Genomic DNA, 12,954 nt, shown 5'->3' on the forward strand with positions numbered 1-12,954 from the left:
TGCCAGTCGCCGTCCGGTGCCGTCAAGATTGTACTGCACACACTTTCGCCTTTATGTCTAGAAACGTTCAGGACGCCACGCTCGTCGTACAATGAAACCGGCAGGATTCCAAATATAGTTCGGCAGGCTTTCGGGGAGAGTGGAGACAGTATTGTCAAGAGAAGTAAATGTGCATGGTGTCGTACCTCCTGAGTGCGGTTTTGGCATGCTACTGCCAACTACACACGTCTGGCTTACACTCTTTCACGAGACACGCGCCAGAGAGAGGCACAGTGTTTGTGGAAGAAAACTAATGAATGAATTTCTACAAAGAGAGACATCCAGACAAAATATTTAAAAAAAACTACAAAGAAAAACATTTCTTCGGTTGAGCACAAATGTATTTCAAAATAAAATATATATTCTTAAAAATCTTATATTTTTAAACCATAAAATCTGTCACTTTTTATTCTTAACTAAAGTGCATGAAAACCTACCTGCACGTAACAAAATACCAACCAAGAACATAAGTTTTTATATTTAATTGTGATGTTATTACTACTTCGAGCTATATGACAATAGTTAACTTTGAAGATTAAAACTGTCACTTGAGCCAGTTGTTGTTACACCCTTTGTTTAAAGTACTTAGGTTTAGAATGCCACTGTGTACAACTTTGTTACTATCCCTTATAGTCCAGGCATTTTAGGTTTTTAAAAAAAAAGAAATTACGAAAAAGCTTATTTTTGGTGGAGACGTCCGAAATTTAGTTATGAATATAATCCTAAAAGTCCCCAGCGATCCGAGTTGAGATAACGCCGCCATCTTGAAAAAAATGGCACTAAAAACACGTTTTTTGTTAATTACTTATTAACCGTGAATTTTATAGAAAAATAAGCTTTACAAAAAAGAATCTAAAAACAAATGTCTACGAAAAGGTTTCTTAGAACCTTCCTCGTTTAACCCATAGTTTTGAAGCTACAGTGGAAAATACTTTTCACAATGAACCGACCCTTCCTCGATGCTTCATATTGGAGCTAAACAAGTTGATTATGCTGCAGTTTGAAGTGCTGCTTGATGTTTGAGACCATGTTTTGGTTTACACTGTACCTAGATAATTGAGTTTTATCGCTTCCTATCTCTCTTCAATTTCAAGACTTCAATGTAGCAAATTCTGTCACCAAATCTTGCTATCAAGATTTGGTGCTCTTTAATTCATTGCTCAGTGCGTACCTTCCAGAAATTTATGTTTGCTCTTTATTTCTCATTTCCTCACCACCCTTGAGGTAGAGAATTTGGCGCGCTTTTTTTTAGTGGTGTCCCCAGTAGGCCTATTCTACTTTTTCACACTGTAGGAGCATACCTCACTCTCCTTATTTCCTTTTGAGTTGGTATGATATATTAGCTACCATCTTCATCAGAGCTTGTGTCATTTTTGATGTCCATGTCATCAAATTCGTTGTCAACTTTTATTGATGGTGTTTTTGTACATAACATTCCATGGCACAAACTGCAAATATGTGAACATTTCATTCCTGCTTTTCTACATCCACACCACCGTTCGCAACCTTTGCTACAGCTGCAAGAAATTAAGTTTAGCAGTTTATCAGGAGCAGGAGGTTCTAATGTGGTTGTCGGTTCAAGTTCTCTCTGTTTTCCGTAGTGCCAACCCCATGAGGTAGGAGGAAGTTTGTGGCCAAGCCAAATTTGCACTTGATGGTACACTCTAAGAGAATGCTGAAGAGAAGCAGCAATGGTAGGGGGAATATTAGAAAACATTACCTCTTTATTGCTATGAGCAACAGCATTCTTGAAAAAATTATATCTGTAACTATCTAATGATGTTTCAGACTTAGGCGCTTTATACAGAGCAAGTGTCAAATTTGACCCTACTTGGCCAATTATTCTTTCGTCGCATTTGCATCTATGAATGTTGATACAAACTCCTCAATTTTTGCATGCTTCATTAGTAATATTGCCTTTGCGAAAAAATGCAGATGTATCGCAACCAGAAAATGCATGTAGTAATAGAATAGTTTCTCTTGAAATAGTAGGACATGTTTGCAAAGATTCAGGTGTATATAAGACAGATTCATCCTTTCCTTTGCTAGGCTTTACAAATGTAAGACGTTCACCTGGTACTGAATAATGTAACATTAAGACTAAAAGATCTATATCTTATCCCACAATGAAAACTTGAACTTCCTTTTCTTCACAAAGATCCACTGCTGTTTTAACGATAATTAAATCCGCATCGTCAATAGCCTGTTTAACAGTAATCTCAGTCTTCTGGAATGCTTTGGACAGCATGGCTATAAGGCGCTGTTTGTTTTTACTGTTTGTAAGAAATGCATCTCGACACACTGTGACATCAATTGTTTCTTCAAATTCAATTTCTGCACATTTTGGGGTTGTATATCGCCTGTTATGATCAACTTGTTTTGTACAATCATCATTCACACTATAACCATCAAATATAATCACGAGTTGAAGTCCATAATGTTTCTTCACATAAGTTAAATAAGCCCCAACAATTTCATTGTACTTACTTTGTGGAGGCCAGAAAACACGATGCAGAAGGAAACCTCCATCTACGACATACCATATATTTTGATCATCCAATGGAATTGTCATGCTCTTGGGTTTCATCAATTTATAAAGAGCAGATTTATTAGTTTTACGCATTCCTTCCCCATCGAACAAAGATAAGGGTCGTGGAGACAGTTCATATCTAAAGTATTCTTCAAGTTCGTATGCTTCATTTACTATGCACAAACAACGCTGTTTACTGGTACAGTATCATCTCTAATTTTTACAGAACTGTTAGTACATGCTACAGAGCGGACTCTGATTATTCTCTTGTGTTTTGCTTCAGCAAAATTGCTACCGATAATTCCTTTTTTAGCATTTGTGCCCACTGTAAAAGCATCATAACAGTTCACAGAGCCATCACCTACCAGTCCTGTTGCAATGGACATGATTTTATCTTTTTGTGGAAATGGTGGATGAACCTCAAACCAGTGCAGAACTTTGCCAGTGTCTGCATCATCTCTTGAAATGCGCGAACTTCTAAGTTGTACATGTTGTTCACCTGTTGATGCATACACAGAAGCATAATCCTCCATGGCTGAGCCCATTTCAAAAGTTGCTGGCATTCCTAGTATCCACTTTTCTAGTACACTTTCTTTCATACTACGACCTCGAGTAAGGCCACCTCTGCTTTTCATCATCCTCATAAGTGTCTGTTCTATTGTTAAATCTGTCCACAACCAGACCAATATATGTCAGATCTTCTGACAGTGAAAAATCCTCTTCGCGTAAAATCTTCATACTCTTTTGTGGGCAACCTGTGCACAAGTCCGTATATGTCTTGAAGGTACAAATGACAGCTTTTCGCATATTCGGTATGTCTGGCTGCATGGAAAAAAGGAATCAATGAATTAACTGTTTTAAGGTTCAGTTCCCAGTCACCTGAACGTTCAGCTTTGATGAACTGCTTTACTAAGTTCACTAAGTGAAAGTATTGTATCCATAGTGAAGATGTAGGCCCTTTGCTTCTGATTGTTAACAGATGGTGCTCAAATCGACTTTGTACGCCTGATAAATTTAACTTTTTTAGTTTCTCAGGTAGATGTGATTCTTCACTAAAGTTTTTCAGAAGCTCATTTACATGTCTTTCTCGTCTTCGGAAATATCACATTCACGTAACATGATCAGAGCAATAGCAAGGTGTACAGTGAGGTGTCCCCGGATAGCTCTCGAATAGTTGTGTCCACTTTTCATTTTCTCTGCAACATTGGGGGCGTAAATTACACTCCAAACTTCTTTCAGGCCATTGCCCATCATTATGTTTCCAATTGATCCCATAAAGGACATAAGTAAATGGAAACATCCAAGTCTAACTACGACATTTGATAAATCATTATTATACACGTGTCTAGCTGTAATTGTTCTAGCTCTAGAATATAGGGGCTGATCAAAAGTTACAAAACATATTCTTTGCTGTGATTTTTCCAACTGATTAGCTGCAAACTTTAATACTGTAAACACAGCGTCGTGACTAGATGGAGGAAGATTCACAAAGGGTAGACACAAAACATGGGAAACTTCGAAACAGTTGTCTTTCGTAATTTCAGACATGAAACCATTCCAAAATGGAAGTTCTTGTACATTGTACATTTTACCTAGCATCCAAAGAATGTCTAAAGATGATGGTTTGCCATCACATCTGTTTTCTGGTTTCAATTCATCTAAATCACTTATGACAACAGATTGCAGTCCAGGATGACCCGTATGTTCAAATATTTTCAGTGGTGCTTGTTTTTCTCTGTGCTTAATCAATGATGATGATGCATTGTGTTTATGCTCTCTTGGGAATTTTGGACATACTGATACAGCAATCGCAGGAGTGATGCACCTTATTCTTCCCAGTCTGTGAAATGTGTTTAGCCCCTCTTATGTATTTGTGTTGAAATCTGCATTGTCAAACACAAATTGTGAAAATGAGTTTTCAGAAACTGTTTGAGGTTCAGCTGCCACAGCAGCTGCTTCGTAATTTACAGTTTCATTATACAATGCACAAATGCCCAAATTCGATAACATTTGAATTAGTGTTTTAGATGCAAATTTCCTGTGTAGGTATACAGATATATCAAGCTGAATCTGCGACAGAAAAGAGCGTGGACGTGTTGCAGAAACGATAGCACGTGCTATCATAGTACATTTTCTTCTAATTTTCTCTAAGGTTGTACTCTTTTTACCATTCATTATTACCTCTTCTAGAAATATGTGTAATATTTCAGGTATGACTTCGCTAGCAGAATTTCGGATATCAGTTACAGATGTATAATTAACTACATTGTAAACATTACTTCTTATGTCTTCCCTTACTATTTCAGCTGCAGCTGTAACAATTCGTAATATTTCATTTTTCTTATTGCTTTCCCTTTCATTGTACCTACCAATTTTGTGTTAAAATTTTATTTCCAAAATTACTGAAAGAAACACATGTTCCGATGTTTTTCTGGCAAGAAATAACTATTCCGTCTCCATATTTTTCTTGTAACTTACTTTTCAACCATATTTCCGAATAAGCATTTTCACCCATCATACCCTGCAACTCATTTAAACCATACTGACATTCCTCATTGGCTTCAATTATTTCACACATCTTTAGAAATGCCTTGATTTGTTCCGGTTTGTTAGGCCTACCTTGCCCACTTGATCCTGGACTACAGTGCAGAAAATCTCTGTAACATGCTTGGTGGTATTTAGCTTCAGCTGCAGGCAGGCAAAGTAGGTACGCTGTTTACACGAATCTCGGCTCTTCTCGCCCAATGATCTTTTCTTTTATTACATACTTCCAGTACACTGTCTCGAAAATGGAGAGTCTGCACAGAAACTATTTTCTTACGTCTGTCTTGTGGTTTCTTCCTTTCTTCTTTTTCACAGCGAATTTCGGTACAAAACAAACAGTGACTTTTAAAATCAAATTCTGTTTGTTCGGCACTTCGCAATTTCATCTTAACTGGTGAATAACTAGTATTTAATAACTGTTGTGAGCTTATCTTGGTTGGCTTCCTTGCCGCAACAATGCTGCTTTCCCTGGTAGGTACTCCTTCCGACAATTCTTGTGTACGTCTATATACGGAATTTGGTTTCCATATTTTTCCATATTGTTTTCATATTTCATCTTCTCTTATACTGCATTCCAATAGTTTTGACAGTCCTCTTTCAACGCGCACTATTTCACCAACTGATAAGTTCTTACCACATATTATGTATACCCTATCGTCATTCATATTGTTTTCAATAAGTGCATAATATTTTACTGCAATCGAAAACGTAAACGAAAACTGAAGATAAAGTGCATAATGTAGTGCTGAAAATACTATCCTCACTTCAAAAGCTGAGCAAGCAACCGGATAAGCCGCACGTAATATTTCAGGCACTTACGAATGTGAGGCGAGACACCACTGAACTGAGTCATCGCCCTCTGACCGAGACATAACAAAGGTAGCCTACGATTCACATAACCTTTTCAACACGCCCTTATATTTACCTTCGTGTAACATGGTTACACGCCCGAACAATCCCGAACCCTGCCCGAACAGTCCCGAACCCTGCCCGAACACTACTGAAGAATTGAAAAAAAATATATTTCCCTTTTTCAATTCAGTACATCGATGATCCTAGTGGCGAAAACTGCAACACAACTGCATGGATCTCGTGTTACAGAAGAAGCAGGTGGAAGAAACTGCAAAAAAGGCATAAAAAAGCGAAAAGTTAAAAATATGTCACTATGACATTAAAAAGCGTTTTTATTTTGTATGCAACATCAGGAAAAGAAACATTTGTTTAATAAATCACGCGAAGAAGACGTATTTAATGTGGCACGAAGAAGTGGAAATTTTATGTAAAAGAGGTTTTCCATTGTAGCTCCTAAAGTATACGTTTAATCAAAAAAAAGTCAAGGGAGCATTTATGTAGATATTTTTGTGTTCATTATGTTTGACAAACTTTTTATTCTCTATAAACAATAGTAAACACGTTATTTACTAAAAAACGTTTGGCGCGCCATTTTTTTCAAAATGGCGGCGTTAGCTCAACTCGGATCTATGGGGACTTTGGATATTTCCTTTAGAAAACCACTGCAAAGTTTCTACCAAAAATAAGCTTTTTCGTAATTTATTTTTTATTCCTGCGTATTTTTTTGCTAAAATGCCTGAACTATTAATTTATTTATTTTGAGCTTTATCATAATTATCTTACCTTGGCCCAATATTTGACCTTACACATTTAGGAATTCACAAACCAAAAAAAATTGAAAGAAATACTTTATTTGATTATAATAAAAAAAACAATTTGTTGAACCAGTTACCTTTAAAACATGTTAAATGTTACAAACATGTATCAATCAAATGACTCAATTTTATGTTGGCCAGGTAAAAATTATTGTTGTTGCTATTAAAGTGACGACAGAAAATCTTTCGATTAGCTTTTCAAAACAGTAAAAGCAAAAGCCTACAACGGAAAAATTAGCAACTGCCTAGCTTAAAAAATATATTTAAGGGTTTTCTAGCAAATAAAATCCAGAACAGTACAGAAAATACAAATAAAAAAAAATTATATTAAAACACAAAAAATTAATTAATTACTATTTATCTAACCCAGTGAACGACATTAAAAAAAAATGTAACCTAGCTAATGAGAGCTTTTAGAACTTCAATATCAAAATTTAATCCTTATTTTAATTTTTTTTAGGTTAAGTATAATTTCCAATTCTTGAGTGTTTAAAATTTTTATAAAAGTAAAATAATGACCATTTAATGTATAACAATATTTTAAAATATTCAAATTTCTCTCTAAGATTTTTTTCTATTTTGTAAACTGAGAGAAAATTAACAAATATCAATTAACAAAATAGTTTTGTTACTAAACTATTGCATTTCAAATGACCAAACTATTTTTAAATTAGTTATAAGTAGTGTGTAATAGTATGTCCTGGCACAGGCGTCAGGCGGTGGAGCCAGGAGCCGAGCCATATCTCTGATTGTCTTGCGATCCGAAGACACTTGGTGTATATGTATGAATGGTTTTGTACGTGAACATTTTAAAGGTTAATCTAAGTATCAAAAAACTAGACTTTCATGTAATGCATAGCGGCACTGTATTTATTTAGATGGTCAGGTATATTGTCTTGAGTTGATTTTCGTAGAGTGAATGATTAATAAATTCCACGTAAGGTAATAGAAAACAAAATATTAAATATGTTTAATATTTAGTTACAACTGTCACTGGTCAAGAATCGAACCGTGGACAGGAACTGATCGATTCGATTTGTAAATTAGTAATTGATTTTTTCGGTGAATTTTGGAATTTTCCCACATTTCTAGCTAAATAATTTCATGACTTCAATATGGCGCCCAAATTTCAAGATGTCGGGCACCTAAGTAATAATAAATGATTACTGCATTGTAGCAGGTTAGAATAAAACTAGCATGATGGTAAGACGAGTACACACAAGATTGGTATCCTCCAGCAGACGAAAACAAGATGGTGGCAATGACCACTAGCAGGCGGTAGCTCCTGGTAGCATGTACTGAACATAAAATGACGGATCCATGATGTACGTCAAGATCAAAGTCAAATATCAAGGTCAAAGTTCAAGTTCAAAGTTCAAGGTCAAGGTCAAAGTTCAAGGTCAAGGTCAAAGTTCAAGGTCAAGATCAAAGTTCAAGGGTAAGGTCAAAGTTCAATGCCAACAGACAAAGTTAAAGGTATGGTGAACAGTAAATTATACTAACATGATGTCAGCACACTCTAGCATATGAAAACAAGATGTTGGTCTCCAGCGGACGAAGACAAGATGGCGGACATGACGTCATACCAGCTGACGATATATACCTTGGTATTGGTGGTAGGTCAGTCTGTAGGTGGCTTCTGTGGAGGAAGGATATGTTTTTTTAATTTTTTTTGCCCTCACCGGTTTCGAACCAAGGACGGGAATCGATATAATCAATAAGAATTCTAAGTTAATTTTTTGATGAATTTTGAACTTTTTTTCATTAAAATCGGATAATAAATAAAGATTTACAAGATGGCGGCCGTAACGAAACATGCAACATTAATAGGATCCAATATGACAGTCGTAACATAAAGTGTAACGATGACATAGTACTCAACCAAGATGATGGGCGTATCGAAACATGCAACATTTATATAATCCAAGATGGCGACCGTAACGATAAGTGCAACAGTAGTTTTTAAGATTTTTATTATTTAATTCGATTATTTAATTTTTTTTATGATTTTCAAAATTTTTCCCTATTATCTATCATAAAAATTGCGGATTTTAAAGATGGCGACCGTAACGATAATTGCAACAGTTACATCTTAATACAAGATGGTGGTTCTGTCTCGAACAGTTAGTGCTATTATTACTTAAAATTTAAAAAATACAAGTCCGAATATGCGTGTTATTTTTATATATACCTTATTTAATTCTCAGTCTGGTAAATGTCTCGATGGCCGTTCGGTTAAAGGCGTATGTTTTCCAACCTACAGAGCTGCGATGGTTCGAATTCCTGCGCTTCCAATGTATTTTGCATAAAAAAATTAATTTGATATGTCGATAAGGACCATAATAGCTCTGGTAGGTAATGAAACATCGACCTTATGTGATGATACAGAGTGACGCTGGCGCTATCTAGGAACAAACAACAGAAACAAAGTCGACGGTATTCAAGATGGCAGCCTCCAGCAGAACAGAAAAAAATCAAGAGCGACGCTGGCGCTATCTAGGAACAAACAACAGAAACAAAGACGACGGTATCCAAGATGGCGACCTCCAGTGGAACAGAAAAAAATCAATATGGCGACAGAGACAAAAATTTCATCATAATGAGTGGGGCGCTCGATTAAAAGATGTCGGATCCAATATGGCGGATCCAATATGTCTTCCGGGGTCAAGTACAAAGGTCAAGGTCACGGTACTACTTGTCCCGTTACGCTGTGTCCCGTTACGCTCATCCAAGATGGCAGCCGTGACGTCACAATCAGAGATGTGGCCCGGCTCCCGGCTCCACCGCCTGTGCCAGGACATACTATTACACACTACTGTTATAAAATTTAAGGAATTGTTTTTAAGTACTGATTGCGAATATTAATTAACAGTGCATACATGTTAAAGCCATTAAAATAATTCAAGTAAAAGGGTTCATTTGCACCACATATTTAAAACTAAAAAACCAAACCACACATTCCTTAATAAATTTTTAAAACTATTCTTATACAGAAAAAAAATTACTAATTTTTCTGTTATGTATAAGTTGTTGAATAGCTATATTTCAGGGTCAAAGTAAAGTTCTGATAAAAAATCACAATATACCAAACATATCTGGTATCGAAAATATTAATTTATTAAATAGCAGTTTATTTTTCAAATTGCTAAAGATAAAAATAGTTATATCACAACCCAGCAAATTGTATTAATTAAAAACGTGTTAAATATTTTAAGTAAACTTTTACAAGATACGGTACACATTATTAAAGTAATAAATAGCGTTGAATTTTGCGAACATCTAGTAGTTAGGTTTTCTGAGACGAGCAAACATTTTTGAGATAAAATTGGAAGACTTAATGTAGAACTTTCTAGATTGGCAAAGATTAGTTTTAAAACTATTTGATCTAAAGCATCGGATATTGAAAGTTAGTTTTTATTAATAAAATTTAAAAAAAATATTGCATAATGTAAATATGTGTGTAATGCATATTTTTTGGAGTTAATGCAAAACAAATAAATTAAGGCACCAATGTATAAAATCAATGTATACACAGATTTGCACCTCTATACACAATATTTAAAAGTGACTACCAAATTCAATCGCATTTAGTTAAGTAAGAAAATGTAAGATTATGTATTAAAAATATTGTGGTCCATATTTTAATGGTTATATAATTTCTGAAGATGATCGTGCTTTAATACTTATTAATATCATTTTAATTTTTTTGTTTTGATGAATTTTTATTGGAAATATTGGAGATAAAGTGAACCATTGTATTTGTAAAAAAGATTCCATTCCATAGCCATAATTCATTTAACAATATTTTCCTGGGGAAAAAAATATTAGAAAATTTTAAATTACAAATTTGATTATAAATTTCTAATGACATATAAATCAACTATGTTCCAAGAGTTTATCTTTTATAACATGAAACTCTTTGGTTATTTTTAAAAAAAAAATGCGCTATTTATACATGCAGAATGTGTTAACTAGAGTAAATAATTGAGTGATTGTATTTTTCATAAAATAATAACATTTTTTTTAGAATAGCTAGTGACTGCTTTACAGAATTATAACTAAATCACTTTTGCAGAATGTTTTAAATACTCATTTTAATCAAAGATATAATGTATTTTTCTTTCAATGAAAACATTGGTAAATTAAAAACTATTCATTAATAAAGTTTAGTCACCTTGAATAAATTATCTGACCAAATTTAATTGAGTACAAAAAAAAGGTGTAGAACACTTGTGAACACTGATAATTGGATAATCGTGGTATCATCTTCATCAAACACCGACTGGTTTGTGCCTTATACAAAGCAGAAAATTTCTGAGTAAATAAGTGTATAAAAATTGTAAGTATAAATAAAGAAATGTATACTGCTTGTGCCTTTGCAAGTAATAAAGGGTCGTATTTATTTAAAAACAATATTTTGAAGGGTAATATAGACAAAATATTTTAGGAAATTGTATACAAGTAAAATAATCTGTAAAAAATTTGAAAATTATCAAAAATGATAGGGCGAGGTTCCAAAGGGTTTTCATGAGAAGTCAAACCCAAAATGCACCTATGCCATTCGTAACTTGCAAAGTGACAACATAAAAATTATAATAATCTTTTGAAGTGTTAGTAATTTAAAAATAAAACAGCAATTTTAGCCAACGCCGTAGGCTTTTAGAATATATTTTTTTCAACAAAAGATATTTTAAGTCTGTTGATATAGAATTGTGGTTATGGAATTATGGAGTTACAAGGGCGAATAAATTAGGCAGCAGGTCCACAAGTAAATGATTGCATACTTTAATTAAAAATCGTCTTTGGATACAGAGCCGTTGCTCACTACTTAGCCGGAACTACAGTGGAGGTTGTTGGTGGTTTGCCGTCATGCATATATAAACACATGCAGGCACTACAACTCATGTGCCAAATGGAACTTGTGTGTCCACAGATGTGTGATCGTCTCAGACTGTCAGCACAAGGCACCTTCAAGAGGAACTACGTGACCGAAGTGATGGGCAAACACTGTGGCTACCTGGCTACCATGGGCGGTAAGTGATGAGTAAACATTGTAGCTACCTGGCTAACATTGGTGGTAAGTTATGGGCAAACACTGTAGCTACCTGGCTACCAAGAGTGGAAAAAATGGGCAAACACTGTGGCTACCTGGATACCATTAATAGTAATTGACGTTTTAATTCAGCTTAAGAGAAGATAGTACCTAACCTTAAAAAACTTAATAGATTTATTGACGCCTTGCCGCTATGATTACTCTGCGTTACAGCAATAACAAATGGTTGATGCCTTACTGCAAGTTAATTCCGTGTCACGGGTGTAGTCAGTGGTTTATGTTTTGTTGCCATGTTTATCCTGCGTGACAGGTATACCAAGTGGTTGATGTCTCATTGCTATGTTTATTATGCGTTACAGGTATAGCAAATGGTTGATGCCTTGCTGCTATGTTTATTCCGTGTTAGGATGTAGCAAGTGGTTGATGCTTTGCTGCTATGTTTATTCCGTGTTACAGGTATACCAAGTGGTTGATTCCTGGCTGTTATTATGTATTCAATTTTACAGGTATAGCAAGTGGAGCCGATCAGAGCTACATCTTCGAGGAGCCCTTGACTCTGAATGATCTGCAAACAGATGTGAATCACATGAAGATAAAGATGGAGCGAGGAGACATCGTGCGTGGTCTAGTTATTAGGTAATACTGCTGTCGAGGATGATGAATACTCGGGTGTTTACTTCAGTGAACTGCAGTTAAACTGTACGTTCTCTCTGTCTCACACGATAAAAGTGGGGACGAAAGGCTCGGGTGTATTGCGGTCCCCGACTTCTAATTTCCGAGTGTTCCGCTCAGCGAGTGATTTTAGCAGTCTGTATGAAGCCAGACATAAAGTATTTTCAGTAAATAACAATCGAGTATTTTAGATCTTGATCATTTTATAAAGATGGTCGTCAGCTCTGCATAAGCAGGAGTTGTTATGTGCCTCTTTATTCCACCAACTGATATGTTAGCCGTATGAGTAAGGTATAAAGATAAATGAAAAAACCTTCAATATCCTGACTATAAAAACCATATATAATATTTTTTAAACTAAATATTAGCAACATCAAAGCAAATATATATTTTTTAACTATGTGCCTTTTATTTTTATTACATTAGCTTCATTCAGTACATAATAAAAA

General features: G+C 35.0%; 1 protein-coding gene across 1 annotated transcript in view; it reads left to right on the top strand.

Moving 5' to 3' along the window:
- Nucleotides 1-12,954, top strand: part of LOC134542640 (ATP-dependent 6-phosphofructokinase-like) — an 82,030-nt gene that overhangs the window by 44,746 nt on the left and 24,330 nt on the right. Inside the window, exons 12-13 of the mRNA XM_063387044.1 lie at nt 11,714-11,813; nt 12,340-12,469. Coding sequence (XP_063243114.1) covers nt 11,714-11,813; nt 12,340-12,469 — 230 coding nt within the window. The remainder of the gene's footprint in view (nt 1-11,713; nt 11,814-12,339; nt 12,470-12,954) is intronic.

The sequence above is a fragment of the Bacillus rossius genome (genome assembly GCF_032445375.1).
Source record: "Bacillus rossius redtenbacheri isolate Brsri chromosome 9 unlocalized genomic scaffold, Brsri_v3 Brsri_v3_scf9_1, whole genome shotgun sequence".
NCBI lineage: Eukaryota > Metazoa > Arthropoda > Insecta > Phasmatodea > Bacillidae > Bacillus > Bacillus rossius.